The sequence below is a fragment of the Mus musculus genome, chromosome 16 (assembly GCF_000001635.26).
Source record: "Mus musculus strain C57BL/6J chromosome 16, GRCm38.p6 C57BL/6J".
Taxonomy (NCBI): Eukaryota; Metazoa; Chordata; class Mammalia; order Rodentia; family Muridae; genus Mus; species Mus musculus.
The window spans coordinates 7365014-7387549 of NC_000082.6; the positions used below are offsets into that span (position 1 = coordinate 7365014).

Genomic DNA, 22536 nt, shown 5'->3' on the forward strand with positions numbered 1-22536 from the left:
GCCAGACTAGCGTGAATGAACATGTCTTTCATTTGTCCTGGGAACAATTGACTTCCTTCTGTCACAAAGCTTAAGCTGCCCCTCCTGTGCCTTTTTCTCCAAAACTTCAGTTCATGCCATTTCGAGTGTGAGGTGGGCAGAGCCTGGTCCTACCCTCAGATATAAAGTGAATTGGAGAATCGGTCCATAGCCACAGCCTCTGTGGAGCCTGGAATGGATTTAACCTACCATTACTGAAACTGGGATTTTACTATTATGTCCTTAAACTTGGGAGGTGGCAGGTTGTACTTAAGAGATAAAATCCACTAGAAATAGAAGTGCCTGTATTAACATCTGTTCAAGAAAAAAGAAGTGTGGAAATCACCAACTAATTAAAAAATACTTTAATTTAGCTATCAGTTATTGGCTATGCACCTCTCTGGCCTCAGTTTCTCATATGTGAAATAATTTATTAATTGTTATCTCCCATGCATATTTCAAATAAATTCCCCTTTTCTGGCCTTATAGATTCTTTTGTAACATGAAGAAAATGTTAGACAGGGGCAAGGATGCCACAGCAACGGAAAACAGGGCTAGGAAGATGACTCGGTCAGTAAAGTGGTTGTCATGCAAACCTGAGAAACTGAGTTCAGACTCCCAGCACCAACATAAAAGTCTTGGTTTAGCAGGACTTAGTGGACACCCAGCCCAGTGAAGCAGTGAGCTCCAGGTTCTGTGAGAGACCCTGCATCACAAAGTAAGGCAGAGATGTGATTGACAGTGGTACCTGATGTCAACTCCTGGCTTCTGCACATGTATGCACCTCCCCAATATGTATGCATTTGGAGAGGCAGGGAGGGAAAGGGAGAGAGGGAGGGAGAGAGGGAAAGAGAGAGAGACATGGAGAGATGGCAGGGAAGGACAGGAGAGATGCTAGCATTGCACACTGTAGGTCCTGGGATGCTAGGGGCTACATCAGAAATCAGCAGAGCAGAGAGAACAAAGCAGATTCAGAGAGTCAGCCTGCTACCTTTCTTTTGCTCACTTAGGAGAGGTGCTAGTCCTGAAAAGAAAAGCTTGCTGCATACTTGAGGGACATTTAAAAGCCTTTATAACTCAGAAACTCAAGTCCCCTGTGCTGAATGGGGCAGCCCCCAAGGTTATCAGGTGAAGCTTTCAGGAAAAATCAGGGATTCATCAGGTTTTACTGCCTAGTGCCTACTTTTTGCAAACTGCTTTCTTTTCAATCTGTCCAACCCATTTCTACTCTTTATATCATAAAAACAATGTGACTTTTCAGGGCCTGTTCCAAATATGTGATGAGGTAACCCTGCTGAAGTACCAGGTTAGCCCCTCACTTGCCCAGTGTTTGTCTTCTGGGCTCATACAGACTACTGTAGCATAGTGCTGCTGAGGGGGTGTGACCCTCTGAGATAGAAGGGAACTAGACCTTGGGACCTCCCACCTCAGAGGCAGAGCAGGGGACTACTGGCAACTTTAACTTCAAAGGAAGTAAATGGCATGAATTATTTCCTCCACTCTTGAATTCACAGAACAAAGCTCAGACGCAGTAGGAACATCATTTTGAATATGTGGATTTAAGCCACAAGTCCCACTGCCCTGCTGAGTTATCTGTCTGAACAGTGAGTCCCACACATTTTAAAGTGATGGGGACTATAGAGCTCTCTTGAAAGTCATTTCAGATTCTTTCCTATTTAAAGAAAAGTTTTTGACCTAGGCCTACAATTGTATTATAGTATTGTACAGTAAATAGATTCATGGATGTATAATCTGAATCAGTCTCTACTTGAGGTTTAAGGCTCTGATTTTTCAATAATCCATAAGTTCCTAGCTTTGGTCTTCTCTAATCAAGGCACATTCTTCTTGCACAAAACCTTCTCCATCCTTCAGCCTATCAGAGAGGATCATCCACACTCACAGGAGAGAACTCTCTAAAGCCACTGCTCTGTACCTTGTGCCCTGATGTCTTCCTCCTCTTGAATTTTTCCTCCATGGTCTCCATCTTCATTCCTCCATCTCAGGAAACAGAGACACATAAGTGCCTGTGTTCACTCCACATCCTTGTTTTTATTCAGTCTGAGAACCCTGCCCTTGGAGGGTACCACTCACACTTTGGATGAGTTTTCTTGCTTCAATTAACCCAATCAAGAAACTCCCATCAGATATACCCAGAGTTTATTCCCTTAGTAAATCTAGAGGCCCATCAAGTTGATAATTAATTAACCATCACACTCACTCTAATTAAGAAAGTGTCAAATTAAATAATAAAGAAGCAATAGTAAGAGCGATATTAATTGAAAGTTGCAGAAATAGACTTCTCCAGACTTGGAGAGCCAGGCCCTCCATTTATGGTTGAAACAGTAGGTATCACAAAGGTAGACACTGACCAAGGAGTAGAAAATAAGTCCTGGTTGACATTTGCAAGGAGGCTCAAAGAAGAGACAGCATGTGATCCAAAACCATTTGGATTGAAAATGAACAGAGGGATAGAGAGAAATAGTGATAAAGCATTGGGAGTGTGAAGTATTCCTGGTGGGAGCTGGGGTAAGGCAGTAGGAAATCAGGCAGTAGGATAAAGTGTGGGGGGGGAAGGACTAGCATATTAATATTACCCAGCATATTAACAATACCCCAAGCTTCTGAAGAGAAGGAGAAACATGTAAGCCCTGCCCCTAGCATGCACATCTCAACCTTCCAGCTCAAGTCATGCTGCTCTCTTGTTAGAGCTCCTGGTTGGTTCCCTGTCTCAGCAAAGCTGTTCCTTCACTCACGTCACACTCACAGTGACTAGGTGTGCTCATTCCATGCTGAGTGAGCTTGGGAAGAACAGGGGTGAGCCTGGAGCTTTGGGAACAGAGATCATGAGTCCTCCAATTTAAACCCCAAGTCTTTTCTTCCCAAGACTTTGTGTTGACAGGGGTCTAAGTGGGGATGAGCATTCGGGGTCCAGGTGGGGGGTCAGCATTAGGCTGGCCATCCTTGGTCACTAGGAAGACACAACAGTTCATAGGGAAATTAAGAGGCAGAGCATACTTAGCATCCAGTCCACACCACAGCATCTCCTCCTCGCTACAACCCAAGAGACAGAAACTTTACCACCTCCATGTTCTTTAGAAGAGAAAGATTTTCCCCCAGAAAAAATAACTGTTGAAGGAATTTATTCTCAAATTTTCCCTGGCACTGAGTCTTGTGCCTACAAAATCTGCAAACAGAGTTTAACACCTAACCACTGGACAACAGATTAGTTCACAGTGGTAGAATTCAGTAAGAGAAAGGGAGAGAATATGAAGATAATATAGAGATTATAAGGGAGTGGGACTGAAGAGATGGCTCTGCAATTAAAAGCATTTACTGTTCAATCCTGAAGATCAGTGTCCAGACCTTGGAAACCATGTAACAAGCTGAGGAGTTAGATAGAATTCTGGCCTCACTCTCTGCCCAAGATACATCCACTCAGACAGACAGACAGACAGATGGATGGGTGAACAGAGAGAAAGAAAGAAAGAAAGAAAGAAAGAAAGAAAGAAAGAAAGAAAGAAAGAAAGAAAGAAAGAAAGAAAGAAAGAAAGAAAGGAAGGAAGAAAGAAAGGAAGGAAGAGAGAGAGAGAGAGAGAGAGAGAGAGAGAGAGAGAGAAAAGAAGGAAGGAAGGAAGGAAGGAAGGAAGGAAGGAAGGAAGGAAGGAAGGAAGGAAGGAAGGAAGGTGAAAGGAAGGAAAATAAGATTAAGGAAAAGAGGCATATCTACTACAGGGTCTAGTAAACCACTAGTCACTAATATCTGAAACATTCAAATGAGCAATGGAAACTAGGAAGAAAGGTAAGAAGAGAGAGAGAGAAAAGAGAGACAGGAAAGAGCGGGAGAGGGAAAGGAGGAGGGGATGAGAGGAAATTAAAATACATTTGGATGAATGTAGCTCCATGCTCTTAGATTTTGGAAGAGGAACGTTAACTGGAATTAAGGAGAAAGAAAGTCAGATGACATTTAAAATGTATATACAGATGCATAGGGCAAGTCCCCAAATGACTTCAAATAGTCAACTACTTCACTATCTGCCATGGAAGCCAGAGACTTATTTCTCTTCCATCTCAAGTGACACACATGAAATAGCCCCACGGGCAACTGTTTCCTTCCATAGCCCTTCTCAATTTGTATGAGGCTCTACTGAGGCGTGGCCCGAGTTAAGCACAGTGAAAGATGTATGGACCACACGTAGTTGTCCTTTGTGCACCCACAGACTCACTGGACAAGGCTATTTAAAATACTGCAGAAGCCCTCAGTATGATCAATGCAATTGTGAGGTGCCTTTTTTGCTGTGTGAGTAGAAATGGCTAAACTTGCTGTGTCAGTCTGGGTTGTCCCTGAAAGGTTATATTAGCCCCTAAGTCATTGACATCAAAACAAAATCCTCAAGTAAGGCAGAAAATTCCAACCATGAGATAAGAGAAATTCATAATACGGAAACTGTTGGGGTGCAGTGTGAAAGGTGAGAAGCCATGAAATTATCCTTTTATCTTCTTAAAAACAAATATTGGTATATCCCAAATGCAGACCACACAGTTTGAGCTTCATGGTCACTTTCCTTATAACTGTCAATGCTAGAATTTTCAAGTCCAGGACTGGACCCTGCCTTATCCCATTTCGGTTTGGCCAGTTGCTCTCAATGCTGAACTAAAAGAAGCAAACTTGGAAATGAATTGCTCCAGGGTTGTGTCTGATTTGTGCACTTTCTTTTATTTATTTCATTTTTTTTTTGCATTGAAAACATTACATCTCTGTTTCCTTATAGAGTAGTGTATCAAGAGCCAGTGTATGGCAATAAATTGCTACAGGTATGAACTCCTGACTGATGGAAAACACTCATCACGGTGGTTGTGGGTTTGCTCTGAAATCCTGACTAACAAGATGATTCTCGGGAGGGCAAGTGTTCTCTAACATAGAGCAGCAGAGCCTTGACTGAATTTTCCAGTTTTAATGCAGATTTATCCTGTTACTTCTGATATGTCCACAATGGGGACTTCCTTCCAGATATCAACATTGTATATGTCGACTTGGATGAAACATGAATTTGACATTTTAGAGGTCTAATGTGGCTTTTAATTTCTTGAATTATAAATATTAAAAAACAATTTTTAAAAATGGCCAGGAAGACAGCTCAGGTAAAAAATGCTAAGGCCTGATGACCTACTTGAGTTTGAGTCACAGAAATCCAGGTAGATGGAGAGCCTTGACTCCTGCAAGTTTTCCTCTGACCTCTATGTGCACATATGTGCACACCACATATGTACACACCACACAATACACCACACACACACACACACACACCCCTACATACCACTGCATGCACATATGTACACCCCACAGCGCACATACCACAACACACACATACACACATACCACAGCATACACACCACACTACATGCACACAGACACATACCACACCACATGCACATATCCACATCCACTACATGCATACTGTAGTATATATGTACAAAACACACATACACACACAAACATACACACCATATCACATGCATACACACATTCACTACATGTACGTATACAAACATGCAAATAAAACAGCAACAACAACAACAATAATAATAATAACAATAAAGTCCTGATGTAAAATGTATCTAAATCCATCAGATATAAATCCATCAGAAGAAAGAACTTTCAAATTAAGGAGATGGCTCACCATGTAAAGCACTTGCTGTGCAAATATGAGGACCAAAGTTTGACTCCCCCAGAAACCAGATAAAGCCAGATATAGCACCACTTGTCTGACTCATCACTGCTGTGGAAAGATAAGGCAAAGACATGAGTTTCCAAGAAGCCCACAGAGCAGCTTGCCTGGTGTACATAGAAATCAGGAACAAGGTTCAAGGCATGGGCCAACACCCAAGGTACGGTCCATAACCACACCATGGCACGTGTATGCATGCACACCCTCACGGGCCACAACGGAGGATTGTAGGATTTGTTAGAAAGATTTTCTCCATAGTCATTGGTAGGTTCTCTGAATACACTGGAATCTTTAAATCAAAAACTTCATATGCCTCCAGCTGTGAGGTACTGCATAGCTAATATCTCCTCCTATACTTCTCCCTGCTTTCATGGAGGTACCCAGACATTTTCATTCCACTTGCTAACCCTACCTCAAACCAGTAAATCTGTAGGAAGGTTAAAAAAAGAAAAAAAGAAAAAAGAAAAAGAAAAGAAAAAAGTCAACTCATCTGTCCACCCCTGGCAAAGACTCTTCAGATGCCTTCTATAGCTACCATCAAACATGCAGTTAAGGGAGTAAGACGGTACTCCAGATGGCTCCGTGCCATAGGACTCTATCCCAGCACTTAAGAATCAGAGGCAGGAGGACTGCAAGCTTAATGCTGCTACTAGCATGGGCCAGTTAATGAGATACTGTTTTAAACTCTGACATCAGAAGAAGGCTTAGATTTGTATGTCTGTGATAGAGCACTTGCCTAATATGAATAAAGCCCTAGGTTCATTCTCCATTAAATGCACATGCAAGTGTGCAGATGGGCATGTACACACACACGCACACGCACATGTACATGCACACACACACACATTATGAGTGGAATAGATAAAACTGCACTGTACTTTCTTCCCCCTTTTGGTTTTGAGAAGGAAAATAATCTCCTCTTTCATGATACTATTTTTGTCACTAGGTCTGGAGGCACCAGACTTACCAAGACCTAGGTCTGCTGACCTCAAACAAAAGCAGACCTCATTTTTCAGACATCAGCAGAAACTATGCAGAAGCTCCAGCTCTGCTCAGCAAGCTGCAGAGCACAGGGCAGCGCAGCTCGTCCGAGTCACCTTTTAGAAAAGCCAATTAAAGCAAGTTGTATCTGTGGGCTATTTTACAGTGTATGCATATACACTGAGTTACGGCACAGCCCCACTGGGGCTAAAACATAGATCTCATGCAGAAGGGAACTAGAAAAGACTATGTACAGTATAGACAGGTGGCATGATCAAGCCACCAAATCTTTCTCACCCCAATATCACATATTACAGGTAACAATACTATAGCCACCAGCCCAAAAGATGCTTACATTTAAATATAATTACCTAGTAACTGAGCTACTCCTTTGATAAAGGGCTTGCTTTGCAAGTTGGAAGAACTGAGATCAGAACTGAGGGGTTTTGAGTTTCTTTTGTTTATTTGTTTGTTTCTGGGGTTTTTGTTTTTGTTTTTTTTGTTTTTTGTTTGTTTGGTTTGGTTTGGTTTTTGGTTTTTGGTTTTGAGATTTTTTTTTTTTGGCTTTTCAAGACAGGGTTTTTCTGTATATCCCTGGCTGTCCTGGAACTCACTCTGTAGACCAGACTGGTCTCAAACTCATATATCTGACTGCCTCTGCCTCCCAAGTGCTGAGATTAAAGGCATTCCTGGCTTCTTTGTTTGATTTTTAAATCCAAGCATTAAGGCATCTCTTTCGAATCTCAGAGCTAGAAAGGCAGGCAGAAGGTTCTAGACTAATGAGGGACCATACCCCATCTCAGAAAAGAAAAGAAAAGAAAAGAAAAGAAAAGAAAAGAAAAGAAAAGAAAAGAAACGAAACAGACAGAGAAGACAGAGAGAGAGAGAGAGAGAGAGAGAGAGAGAGAGAGAGAGAGAGAGAGAGAGAGACTGGTGTAACTGTAATTGCAGTGTTTGTGAGGTAGAGACAGAAGGATAACAAGTTCAAAGCTTGCTTGGCCTACAGAATCAGTTCAAGGCCAACTTTATATTTATAAGACACTGTCACAAAATAAAAAGTAAACAAGTTTTTTCTTTTTTCTTTCTTTCTTTCTTACTCTTTTTCTTTATGACAGACTTGGGAAATAGCTAAATGGTGTAGCATTTCTTCAGCATTTACTAGATCCTAGTACCACAATGTAAATGTCAAGGTAAAAGCAAATCAAATTAATGAAAGATAAGTAAATTGAATCTTCAATTAATTGTAGTCCCCACATTCCAAGTGATAAGAAAACACTTAAGATGGTTGGCCCCCATTCTGGACAAAACACAGGCAGAACATCACACTCATTCCATGTGACCTGTTTATCAAGGCCCACTCCACTTACGTTAACAATATTGGCAGACTAGAACACTGAGTTTGAAGGATACTTGATAAAAAATGGAGAGATGGTTCCATAGCTCCGAGTGCTAGCTGCCATTAGAGGGCCAGTGCTCAGTTCTCAGCCCTGACCTCGGGGGGCTCCAACTGCCTGTAACTATACATCCAGGGGACCCGGTGTCCTCTTCTGACCTGTGTAGGTACATGCAAGCATGTGAATATCATGTATTTACACAAATACACATGAATAAAAATTGAAACCTCAACTTGACAGGAAGGTAGCCCATTCGATGCAGTGCTCCCTGGCAAGCATGATCCCTGGAGCTCTCCAGCTCCTCAGGAAGGAGGCATGGTGGAATGCAGATGGAATTCCAGTGCCTGAAGGAAAGGACACTGGGTTATTGGAAACTCAAGTTAATTCTTAATTTCATAGCAAGCGTGAAGCTAGCCTGTGCTACATTTCATCCTGTCTCAATAAAAAAACAAGGCAAAACAAAAGAGAATACTAAAACTCAAAAATCCCAAGTAAGAGAAATAACCTCAGGGTATTGATCACTTATGCCTGCTTGCCATAGACTGATTTCCTCTCAATGGTGAAGCCATCAGTAAATATAAGAGAGAAAGATGATTACCAAACTGATAGTTGATCTTTCATAGGAGAAAAGGAAGGAAGAAATATTATAATCAAATTATAATCTTAAAAATAAAATTCACAAAAATAAATAGTAAGCTTTAAAATGCTACAGTGTAGGCATCTATAGGCACAGTTACATTCCCATGCTAAATGTCACTTTTGTAGGCAGCGAAACTCATGAGTTTCTCCATTTGTCCTGTAGACATGTTTCCTATGTGTAGAGTTGTTACCCAATCTCATGGCAGACCCTTCTGCCAACCTGAGGGAAAGGAAAAGATGTGTAATCTGAGCCATACCATTTAAAATTTACTTAGAAGATAATATACCTTTAGGGGTTCTTTCCATATCTGGACAGACAGCCAGACACACACACACACACACACACACACTTTATCCAGTTGCTGCTAACACCTCACAGGCATTGGCTGGTCTGTTCTAACTCCTTCCTATCTCATTAAATTTAATGCACATTCCTGCATATTTCTATCATTCTGATATATCATGAAAGCCAAGAAAAATAGTGAGGCAAATTAAACGACCAACTCTAGAAACCAGTGCCCTGGCTTCTCCTTGGCCAGGCGTCCTCCTCTGGAGTTCAGTGCCAGTCTGACACCTGCTTTGTTTTTATCACTTTTCAGCACATTTAATGAGCTCTCCCATCCCTCATTAGAGAACACAGTGTTAGGAGTACCAGGTGGTGTCTGGCTAAGACCTTTTTTGTTTTAAATTACACATTTTTTTTTTCCTTAAGGAAAGCTGACACAAAAACTCCTGGCTCTGTATTATTGGCGATTATCCACCAAGATGTCCTGGGTGTCTTGGTACATGATGGAAGATTTTAGTGAGAAGCAGTGGCAGAAACTATTGAGAGCTGTTTCCTGTGTGTTTAAAGTAACTTTTTGCAGCTTCCCTTCATCCCTGTGTACGAGGCCACATGTATGCCGCTTGTCAACTTGGCCCTCCCATCATTGGGCATTTTGCAGTTGTCAGCCCTCTGACCCAGCACTCTACCCTGAGCTAGTCCCTCACAGTGAGGGTGAGAACCCGTACCTTGGAGGATTGCAGTACTGTGCATTCTCATTAGATCCTGAGTAAGCCCCTGTTTGCCTCTGGATACTGGGTCTGGTGTGTTAATTGTGCTGAGATTGTTCCAGGGTGGCTGACACATTGCCCTGGTCTGTTGAGCAAGCTGTTCTTTTCTGGGTTTTATAATCAATGCTCCACTGCACACAATTCCTCTTCAATAAGCCCATTTGTGCTTCCTCTTTGCTTAATTGAACAATGGCAATTACTGGTACACAGAACTACATGTTAATTATTTTCCTTTGCAGATTTTTTTCTCTTCATGAGTTTATTTACAAATTGAAAGGCTTTATCATAGTCCCCTCCCCTGAGCCAAATTCTGTGTCTGAATATGTGTGAGAAGTGTAATATATGTGACCTGTGATATGTGTGACCTGTAGCTGTGTGATTATGTCTGACCTGTTACATGTATGATACATGTAGCAAGCAGCAGTGTGATATTTTAGCTGAGAAGACAGAATTTTTGACAATTGTTCACTTTTTAAATAATTATGGAATGTTAATAAAGCTTCTACAAAACCATCAGTGATGAAATGACTACACACACTCACACACATACACTCACATGCACACACATACACACACAAACACACACACATACACACAATTACTAAGGAATTTTCTGATCTGGTTTTTACAATCAATAAGAGGCAGAAGAGTGCTTACTTTTTATAAAGAAAGGAAATGATCAAAGATTATTTAATAAATTTTAGATTCATATTTGGTAAGTTATGGTAAAGGATGGTCATTTCTGAAAACCTGGAAAGTTCAGAAAAGTAGAAAGAATATTTAATCCTCACCCCGAGACCATGACTATTAACACTTAGGTGCATTTCTTCCAAAGGGCTCGGGGTTCTGCCTTCAGAAGATGTGCTTAGGATTTCTAACTTTTAACACACTGCCAGGCCTGGTCTTCAGCCTCCTCTCTCTTCGGTGTTTTTTGACTTCTGCTCTGATACTAAGCTTTCATTAACCTCAACCGTGGACGGGTGGCCTTGGGTTCCTGCTGTGCTGGTGTGGGCTCCTGACCGCTGGGCGTCACTGCACTGGGCTCTGCATTGCTAAGCTTCCTCTCTTCTTGCATTGTAGGGTGGTTATGCTGCGTACCGCTATGCCCAGCCCACCCCTGCCACTGCCGCTGCCTACAGTGACAGGTAAGGGTCTTCCTTCTCTAGATGACTTGAAGACAACTGGTGGGGCAGGATTCTTATTTGGTCTTGCTTGAAAAAAAATGCATGACTACTGAGGAGGAAACCCCTAAAAGTTAGGTCCTGTGGTGAAGCTCTACACAGGCTACTTGAAGAGAAGATGGATGCTTAAGCCTTGCTCACTGTGAACTCCTCACCCTGTTTGATGTAAGGCTGAGAAAATCTGCTCTATCCCTGGATAGCTACTTTTCAGGTCTCCTTATTCCTATATCCATGTATTTTGTACATGCACACACACACACACACACACACACACACACACACACACACACACACACACACACACACACACACACACACACACACACACAGAGAGAGCAGTACACCCTTCCCATGGCCTTCTCTGTAAGACCATAGCCTCATCTAGCTCATAGGAAGAAGAGGAGAAGGTAACAAGCCTAAAGGCTCCCTTCCTTTTCCATATGACCCTCAGGAGAACATTTCCCTCTGCTCCATTGAATTCAAAATAAAGGAATGGGCTTTCCTAAGGTGATTCATTGACCTTGGCAGTACCCACACTTACAAACGTAAGCCCAATTTCATATGCACTGCACACCTCACCTGCAGACTGGCAGCTGGAGGTACAGAAGTGTATTGGAGAAATGCAGAATTTCGGATGGATGTGTGTGAATGCCTTGGTCCCCAGGCTTTGGCGATATGATGGTTTCTAAAACAGTTATAGCTATTTCTATATAGGTGCCTTGGTGGGGGCAGGGCAGCAAACCAACCGAAAAACCCAAAATATGTGTGTTTCCATATTGAATGCGATTTTCTGGCTCTATTCTCTGAGGACATCAATGTGAATGTCAGGTGCTCTGCATGCAAGAATGTCCCGAGGGTGCTTATTTTCGTGATGACTATTTTAATTTGAGGATTTGTTTCATGAATAAAATAATAATGGTAACGATTTGCATGTGTGGCTGAGGCATGCTGGGTCAGACAGGTAAGCAAGCAGGCAAGGGGTGTGGCCCGTGAATGGGAACTGTCAGAAGGCACTGGGCTCCCGCCTGGCTTTCGGCAATGCAGTAATGCAGTACCCTACAGATTGCTGTGGTGCACTTTTCCTGCGCCTTCATCCCATTTCTCACAAGAAGACTTGCTAGAGCGCAGCAGCTGCAGAATTCTCCTGCAGTTTAATAAAGCAAAAGAAATCCCTGAATTTAAGATGCCGTACTTAGCTGCACACACAAACTCATCAAAAATGAGCTAAGATCTGCTGTCTGGCTATACACAGGAATTATCACTGTTTTCTCATGAGTACTCATAACCCATTTTCCAAATTGTGGAGAATCTTCAAGGAAATCCAAGCCACTGGCCAGACACACTTGTAAATACATGAATTATCCATTTAACTAATCATCAGTTGGCAAGATGCAAGCTGCTTCATGTAAATTATTCTCTTCAGTATTTTCTGACACTGCTTAGGACAACTGAGAGGGTCACAAAGGCTAACACAAATGATGACAATCTTGAAATACTTGAGGTCTTTCAACAAATGAAAAGGCTTAAATGTTATTAAACTCCAAGTACTGTAGATCCACACAGTCTCAATTGTAATGTGGCTCAGCTACAGCCCTTAATTATTTTATGAAAATATCTCTAGATGCTAAATTCTCAAACGCCCACTTTGTATGTAATTATAATCATAGTAACTTTAGCCTGCTGTATAATTATAAGAATCTTAAACAGATTTACTTCTTTGAGTGTTTATCTTGCTTCTCCTAAGAATAAGTGCATTTAGCCCGAAGTTGAAAGAAGGTTAATTACAAGGATAGACTTTAAATCGCCTTCTTCAATAAGACTAATTTAGACACTTGATAAAAAGCAAACAAACAAACAACATTTAATACTATTCTTAGAGTTACTGAGGAGGCTCACCAACCATATCCCCTTGCATCCATTTGAAACTGTGAAGATTCTCTGCATTGTGGAACACCATGTATGTAAATATCTGTATAAAATCTACAATTTTAAAATTATTGAGAGTTCTCATTGGTGACATATTCCACTGAAAAAATTACCCTCATTTTTTGATTGGTAAATCTTTAATAACTGCAATTCCCAGTTCAGTCTAACAGTTGCAGATGAAGGAACACACTAACTATATTCTTTTCCATGTAATTGGCCTCTTGCTGTTTATTAGCGATTTTTGCACATTAGGTCTTCTTGGTTGCTGTGGAAATTGATTACTGGCTCTATTTAACTTTATTGTGAGCAGAACACTTGTCACCTATAGAATTATTCATTGAGGTAAATTCAGTAATAGGTGAATTACCAGAAAACAATCTCTAAAATGAGATTTCTGGTTTGATTTATCATTATAAAGCAGTGGTACCTTTTATTTTTAATCAATGCAGACAAGGAAAGGGCTTTATGAAAAAAATACAGTTGGGGGGACTGGGGGAATTATCAAAGTAGCTTTTGAATCTCTACTAAAGATGCAGAAGCTATCCAGGGCAATGCTAAATTGTTGCAGTTTTATACTGTCAGATCACAGTATCTATAGGATCAGATCCTTCCTTCCTCATCTCTGGAAGACAGACAGGAAGACAAAGAGAGAAACTTCTAAAACAAAAGGAGCCCTTTCACACTTGAAGGGAAAACAGCCAAGTGGAAAAATTTTGAGAAATAGTCACTGGTTGTCAATTTAATCAAAAGCAACACAGCAACATCCCTTCACTGTGACTGACTCTTCAGCCTTCTCCAAAGTGGAGACAAATGTGCTTTGCTGCCCCAATCCGACCCTCACCCACTGGTAGGATTTTGTCTTTACTCAACCCAAATTACACCCTTATAAAATTAAAGATATAGGAACCCTTTGAGAAGTGACCAGCAGTAACCTCAGTACTGCTTGGAAGTTCGTTAATGGGTACCTTGCAGCTCTCTGCCCATCATCTTCCTGCTTAAATGATCACATGTTGACAGTCTCAGAGCATCCCAAAAGTCTCTGGGTATTGACTTTCTGAATGAAGACCATCTGCTGCAGGCCAAGCTTTTTCCAAGTCACAAAGATTGAACTGAACTTAGGTAACATCACAGTTTCGTTGATGAATTGAGTGGGGATAGGTGAACAAGCATTCTTTGACATTTTACAAATATTTGGTAAACACTTGACCTGAACAACTCTTTATTTGATTAATATCTTGCTTTGGTGTAATGGAAGCCAACTGTCCAGACTCTCAAGGAGATTGTTTTCTGAGCTTGAACCAATCAAAGCATGGCGGTGGGGCCTGTGGTCATCTGGTCATTGCATGCCACTTGGTGTTGCTGATGTGTTTGTGGTATGTATGTGCTGGGTTGGACAGGTCCATCACATTAGCTCCATGAATGGCTTGCTTGGAATAAGCCTGGGGTGCAGGTATCTCTTTAGATTGACTCTTGGTTTCTTGTGTTTTATGGCTTGGTCCTTGTTGCATCTTTTGGCTGTCCATCTGGGAGGTGGGAAGAAGGGAAGTTCTCTGTTCAATGAATTATGACACTCATAGTGGGAGAATATACAATGTGTATATAGCATTGACAAAACACTTTGCCTAGGAAGACAAAGCCTGGTCATGCTTGTTCTGCTTGCTGATACTCTAACATTCCTTAAGGATTGGTGCATGAAAGTGTTCTCCACATTAGGAAAGAGAGGAGTTAGACACAGAGTGGGTAAAACAGAACTAAGAGCAAAATGCTTTACTGTCTGTCAAGTTTAACCATAAATATGGTTGCATCAGGGAATGTTCTTTCTATCAATTAAAACATGATTTTCTTTCCAAATGAATGTAGTATTTTTTAATACGTAAGGTAGTACATAATACTGAAAATTGAGGCATAACAATCTATCACTTAAGAAAGATTTCTATTAAGTTCTGTGCAGATGAGAATAATATGCTCATTGGAAAATTATTGTCTCTCAGTAGACACATTTAGGAAATCAGTTTACATTAAAAAATGATTAATTTATCAAATACTTTTTTCCTAAATATATTTTCTTACATTTTTATTATAATGAGGGTTTTTGAGTTTCATTTTATATATATATATTTAATGTAAACAAGAAAAATGTATTCTGGAACACAGATAGACAGAATGGAACCTTCCCAATTATGTAAAGATATCTTCTGAGTAAGAGATGCTCATTAAAAGTCAACAGAAACTATAAAGCATTTACTTACTCTAAAGATCTACAAATGACAGAGTGGTATTGACATAGGAGTGCAGAACCAGGCCACACAGGCATCCTTAGACTAATTAAAGATGCTGCAAGTGATAGGGTTTTGCTTTCAATTTATCCTTCCTCATTTTTTGTTTTTATATGATAAGAAAGGATAATACTGAAAGGATAATACAATTCCATATATCTCAACCTAAAGTAAACCCAAGCAAAATCTTGTCATTTTACCTCATGTTAGAAACTTCTGAGAATTTGGAGAGAAATCTCAGAACAAGAAAGTCAGGACTTGAGTTCAGGTAGTCATGATGGGTGCTGAGCACCATTCAGACCTGGAACTTGTCAGCTGGTCTTATGGAATAGAGGATCCATTTCAGAGAGATATAGATTAGCATCTTTCTTAAATTGTCATAGGCATAAGTTGGTATGTCTTGGCATCATGTTTAAAAGTATATAGTTGATAGAGACAGAAATTGAAACATACATAGATGGGGAAATGGATAGATGGATGTGAAGAGAAATGGGTGGTCTTTAGATCCAAGTTTGGGTGGAATGAAAGCCAGAAGGAAGAAGGAAGACAGGAAGGAAGGAAGGAAGGAAGACAGGAAGACAGGAAGGAAGGAAGGAAGGAAGGAAGGAAGGAAGGAAGGAAGGAAGGAAGGAAGGAAGGAAGGAAAGGTAAAACAAACTGGGGAAGAGAGAGTGAGAAAGGGAAGGGGAAAGGGAGGGGGACTTTTCTTCTCTTATGTTGCACCATGAGCAAATCTACAGAGGACAGAACTAAATTTTTAGGTAAAACCTTTGTCTGATGACTGAAGCCAGTGAGGTATCTAAGTCTATTCCCCTTAGCCTATCTTGGGAGTTATTTTCTGGATTCAGATTTGAGATTGCCAGATTTCTACAGTGAAAATAGGCAAATGACTTCATTTAACATGATAATCCAGGGGCTGGCACTGGTGGCTAATGCCTTTAATCCCATGACTTGGGAGACAGAGACAGGAACATCTTTGATAGTTAGAGGCCAGCCTGGTCTACTAAGCAAGTACTAGGATAGTCAGGACTTCACAGAGAACCCTGTCTTGAAAAAAACAAACAAACAAAAAAAACAAAAATAAATAAGGAAGGAAGGAAAGAAGGAAGGAAGGAAGGAAGGAAGGAAGGAAGGAAGGAAGGAAGGAAGGAAGGAAGGAAGGAAGGAAGGAAGGCCATTTTACTTAGCATTCTTATCTAATTTAAATATATAGAAAATTTAGTTTGGGCACTATCACGCATAAGTGAGCATCCTGAATAAAAAGTTCACCATTTCAGGACTTTTTCTTTTTTTCAGTATAGGAAGGTTATTTCACAAAAATTGTTCTACCATCTGAACTTGATGATTTTACTTTGTTTTTCTAGCCATGAAGTAAGATATAGAATTCAATGTATAGACTGTGTAAGATGTTTAATGAGAGTGGACAGCACAGAGGAGGGGTGGGTGCGTTTCTTGGTTTCCCAATTCTTTCTTCTTTTCCAAGCAAGGTGTGATAAGGATTTCAGAAGCCAGCCCATGCCTGTTTTAGGGACATGTGTAAGGACAGGTCTCAAGTTCACAGATGTGCTGCTTTCCTGAGCCAGGAGGGCTGAGAAAGTGGAATTTGGCCATCTACTCTCTCTTTAGGCACTAGTGAGTTCTGCCCAGGCTTCTTTCTACCATGCAGCTAAAATCTTCTTCCCCTAAGAATGGGCCACAATAGGACATGAAACCTTTGTTTCTTTTTCTGTCAATTCATACCCAATTGCCCCTTTTTACTCTGCCTTAGGAAAATAAATCTTGACAATTGCATGGCAGCTTCCTGTTTATATTTTCAATCTTCTTGAGAAAAAACATCTTGAGATAATCTAGGGAAGGTATGACAAAACTTGGTCATGCCTATCACAGTGATGCTCTCAGGTCAAAGGAGTACTGAGGGCAAAGCACACGAGGGCTTAGGGCAGACCCGAGGGTACCATCTGGCGGGACTCAGTTAAATGAAGTCATTCTTGACTGTCAGGTAAGGAGTGCTGTGAGAAGGAGCCGTTCCTCAGTTGCCTGTGGTAGCAGCTCACTGAGCTTGTTCTTGGTTTAATTTTACGTCATTTCTGTTACTGTGATGAGAAATTCTCATTTTTTTAACAAAAGTTTCTCTGTCACCTTATAATGGGAATGTAGCAGGAGTGAGTCACCAGTCTTTTTATTTATATACATTTGTATCCCAGTGTCACTGCTGAAACTATACTCAGGATTTTACCAAACATCTATATGAAAACATACATATGTGTGCATGTTCATGCGCACACACAGGCACATGTCCACATATACATGTGTATGTATGTACATTGTCTTATTTTTATGTCCTTTTTTTTTCATTTTTCATTGAAAGTTTATTTCCATAATAGATTCAGTCACCATTTTGAGTGGCAGATAGCCCCTTCAAGAAGACAAAAAGAAATCACTTGTTCCAGATAGTTCTAGGATATTTAAAAGAAATATATTTCTGAGATAGCCAGACAAAAGCAAATTCTTTAGTAAAACACAAACATACATTACTGAATCTTTAACATTGTTCTGATTTTACACTCTCCAAAAAGTTACAATGATGCTAATGAAGTTTTCTCTCAACATACCTTTTAAGTTGTCATTGAGTTAATTTGAGAACAACCAAGATGACTCTGAAATTGTAAAGAAGGAAGCAGAAAGGGCTTGAAATTTGGACCCATGAATTTGGGCAAACTGTGAACAGCCAGGAGCAATACTGATGTTATAAAAGGGCCTATTTCCTGATTTTCTCTTCATTTTAGCTTAGAGACCATTCACATAACACACCCATACACAACACACACACACACACACATACACACACACACACACACACACACACACACACAATCTCCCCACACACACTTACACCTAAATATACCCACATTTTGCCTCAAGAATTGTCTTTTATCCATAGTTACTATGGCTTCACTGATGTCATGGCACTGTTGAATGAATATGTAATTGAGGCAGTTAAAAAATAGGCCTGTAATAATCCACAGACTGGACCAACAAGGAACCAGGGAGAAATTAAGGGCATTCCGAACCCAACAGACCATGGCTGTCACATCCATGTGGGGAGCCACTTCTGCAGGTGACAAGACAAGGTCTAACAGCTCCTTTGGTCATGTCATGGCCTAATTACATGCTTTTCTGGTTGCAGATCATTGGCTTGATGGGCCACAAGAAAGCAAATGAAATCTATCTTTTAAGTAGTGCCATCAGGGCCCACCACAAACATTTAGGAAGTATTGGATTTCTCGAGGTATATCAGAAACTTGTGGTGAGAGCAGACTGTGCAGCTTCTGGTGAGCCCTTTTACAATTGAAGAGTAAACGTGATAGGTGAGAGCCACCCAGCAGAGCAGGAGAAAACACACCCAAGGTAGAATAATTTTTCCCTCATGAAACATCTGTAGATGTCTCCCCCTCAACCTGGCAAAAGTTCTTGTTGCATATACTTGAGGACTCAAGTTCAGATTCCCAGCCACTGTGCACAAACATGCATTTATAATCCCAAAACTCGGAAACACACAGTCAAATCTATAGAGCTCCCTTGCCATCCAGCCTAGCTGAAATGCCAAGTTGTAGGTTCAGTAAAAGACCCTTCCTCAACAACAAGGTGGAGAGTGTAAAACTACTCTGATGTTAACCTGTGTTCTCTATACACTCATGCCCTGGTACATACACATATATACTTACACACACACACACACACACACACACACACACACACACAAACACACACACACACATTTAAAACCCTCTCCTTCTTTGCCATATTTTTTCCTTTAGATGTTATTTTTTTTATTGGTGGTAATTTTTCCTTTCTGTCACCTTCTTTGACACTAGCACTTATGCTAAACCTGTCATCTTTTAGAATTAGATGTATTTTTCTCCATTAAAACTCTCTCCTATTACTTCTAAGAGTATCAAAGAAAGTTATGACCCCTGAACTTAAGAGCACAGGTTGACTTCATTTTCAGAACCAGTCCCTGTTATGTCTATGTCTAAGTTATTTCTATATCTGTATGCAGCAATTTCATGCAAAAAAGTCACCTGACAGAAACGAATGACTCTTGACGACTTTTTTCACCAGTGTAGATCACAGTGATTGATTTAACTTCTGGGATTCAATGCTCTTCAGGACTGTAGTACATTTCATACTTAACTAACATGAAAATAGGGGAAAACCTGCTTACTGTCAGGGCAATAAGGTATTGGTATGTAAGAACTGAAGAGACTCTTAATTTGCTAGCTCTTTGGCATTCCATCTAGGCTTAGTTTTGCTCTACAATAATGCATGGTATTTAGACAGGTGAATAGAGTTCAAGGAGTTCAAATAACTACACCCAAGGTATTTTTTCTCCTTAGTTATCTTCATAATTTACTTGAAATGCTTTAGCCCAAGATGACAGAAGGGTGCCACACCTTCAATGACCCATCCATGCTACTGTGTCCTTTCTACTCCCCCTTCTTCAGTAACCCCTTAAATGTTTGGCATCTCTCAAAATATGTTCCACCTGCTTCAACTGGCTGGTGGCTGTAATTACCATTTTCTTACCCCCAAGGTCATAGTGTTCCATGTTAAGATTCTATCATTGGCTGCATAATAGGCTGCCATCAATATAAAACAAACCCTGCAGTAGCCACATCTGGTTTCTTTTAACATCATTGGGCCTTGGTTTTCTCATCTCCTCAGAGGACAAATTTTACCCATTAAACTAGGGGTGAGGTGAACACTGTAATTCAATATCCTAGTACAAATGTCATTACTTATTTAATTTCTGATTGATGGGTAGCTTAGAGATGATTCCTTGTAAGCACTGGCTTGATAGAGGCAGTAACCATAACTACATTTAAATTGTGAGATCTTTTATGGCCTGATCAGCTCCAAGACTCACCACACAGTAGCATGTTGAGAGTCTATGCTTAGCTCAGTATCCTATGATAGTACATAGCCACATTATGATCTGAAACAGGAACTTTTATTTACTGTTCGTGTTCTTTGATATATAAGTGTGCTATTCAACCTTTGCCACTGATACACAGAAAATAATCAGACAATTAGGTTTATGCCAGAATCCAGTCTTAGTGCAGTTACTTAATCCATGAGAGAATTTGGGCAAGGTATAGACTATCAACCTTCCACTTGCCTTATCTCTAACATGAGAGAGATGGGTGGTCACTAAAGCCATGACTTCCTGAGGTGTACATAGTTTTGAATGGAAGCTCTTCAGCTGGAGCCTGAGCTCAGTTTGCCATCATCATTGCCATGATCATCATTGCTATCATCATTGCCATGATCATCATTGCCAGTGGGGTCATTCGGTGGAGTTCAAACACATGTTCTACATGGTCATGCTTCTCCTTCAATGTGGATTCTTGTCTCCTGTACTTTCAACAGATAAGGAGTCTCCTGGGATGTACCAGCTTCCTAAAACTGACACTCAACCTTTCCAGGACAAATTCAGCTTCCAAGTCACCACTTCCACCCCCCCCCCAACCTTTTGTTTAAGTGATGCAGAAGATGATACTGTGTCTCCCACACTGCTTTGGTTTTCTGCTAAAGCTTCACGGAGCTTATGAGGAACATACATTTTAATTTCTGGCTCCATTTCCCAGCGATAAAACTTAAAGCCCTGAAAGCTGAAGTAACGTTTCTAATGAGACTCTGTTTGTAATGACAACCCTGCCTGCTAGAACCTCTTCCAGCTGTTTCATCAGTGGGAAGAGAGTTGGAAGTGGGTAGAATGGTAGACCTTGGAGAGATTGAAATGAGAGTCTCCAGGTCAGGGAAAGACCCTTAGAGATTATTATCCAAACTCCAGGGTTATCTAATCAAACAGCCAAAATTTAGGAGAAACTGGCAACTCTTTTCCTTTTAATTTAATCCTCATTAATACAACATAAGCAGAGGAGCTGTGTCCCAATGATGTGATGCTAAATGCTAAATGTGCTTTCACACATTCAACTTCTTAAAAGATAGAGAGTCATGATAGATCCTGTTGGAGGCTTTCCTGCTTTATTCTGTTATTTGCTGGTTCATCTGTATATGCCACAGCTCGTTATCTGGACATTCCAGAGTAGGGTTGTAGAACTGAGCATGGGAAGAGATGTTGAACACTCATCAATAGCAGCTCTCCTTTAAAGAGCAAACCTGAAGCCGACCTGAGACTGAGAGTGAGAACAGACATATCTAGTGCAGGCCTTCCCCACTGGCACAGAGGCCTGAAGAACGTGCTCCATCAGTGTAGCTTAGCATTGTGTCCTCAATGGCCATCTGAAACACCCAATGGAGCTAACAGGATGGATCTACATGGCTGAAAAGAACCAAATCCAATACCTTCTCCTCTTACCACAACATGTGCGTTTTGGCACGTGCGTCCATACATACAAATAAATGGAAGTAGTTTTTAACATGTATTGAATTTGGGCCTGGTGATTCTTTTTATCCTGGCACTCAAAAGGCAGAGGCAGTCTGTGCCTATAAGGCCAGAATGGTCTACACAGAATGATGTGGGCCTGCTCAGAGTACCTAGTGAAAGCCTGTCTCAAGCAATGAATAAAACAAACAACAAACAAACCATCATCATCATCACCATCACCACCACCACCATCATCATCAAAGAGTAAAAGTAAAACTTAGAGGAACGACACCCAAAGATGACCTATAATATCTACACACACACACACACACACACACACACACACACACACACAAATTCTTAGTGGTCTGTCAAGTTCGGGACTTCTCTGGGTCTTCCGCCTAAAAGATACCCCAGAACCTACAGACAGAATCAAATTGACTTCATTCCATTACTATCTTGGGGGACCCCAGCGGCCACCAGTCAGGCCAAGAGACCAACCTACAGGCTGTAGAGATTCTGTAGTCAGCATCCTGTAGGGCTCTAAATGTCAATAAATTTGACACAAAGCATTTGATTCACAAATACACACTATGAGCAACACAGATCTGGAGTTTTTTTTTACAGTAATAATATAGAGTCAAGGAGCCAAACAGTGAGGAAACACTGGAACCACTAACCATCAACCAGCACTGATGCTATTTGAGAAGAGACAGTTGTAATCTGGCCCCACCTGGTCTTGCCAGAACTCTGCCTTTAACTTCTGTCTGGCTTCTCAAATCTCCTTGAGAAATACTCGGAGGCCACTCTTCTCACTCGACACTTAGAAGTCAGAGGGTAATTATTTTCAGAAGGAAATTGCAAATAGATGAGATTTAATCTAGGGCAGGGAGGGGTGAGAAATAAAATACGGTAAGCCACAAGACTAATTTAAATATGCCACCAGCTGAG

General features: G+C 40.8%; 1 protein-coding gene across 53 annotated transcripts in view; it reads left to right on the forward strand.

The window, feature by feature from the left end:
* The window catches only part of Rbfox1 (RNA binding protein, fox-1 homolog (C. elegans) 1), a 1527688-nt gene that overhangs the window by 1480221 nt on the left and 24931 nt on the right, over positions 1-22536 (forward strand). For 39 of the 53 annotated variants that reach the window (NM_021477.5, NM_001359725.1, NM_001359724.1 and 36 more), the window contains one exon: positions 10892-10956. In NM_021477.5, coding sequence (NP_067452.2) covers positions 10892-10956 — 65 coding nt within the window. Of the gene's footprint in view, positions 1-4787; positions 4831-10891; positions 10957-22536 lie in introns of all 53 variants that reach the window. The other 14 variants (XM_006522179.3, XM_006522173.4, XM_011245915.3 and 11 more) reach the window with 1 other exon arrangement.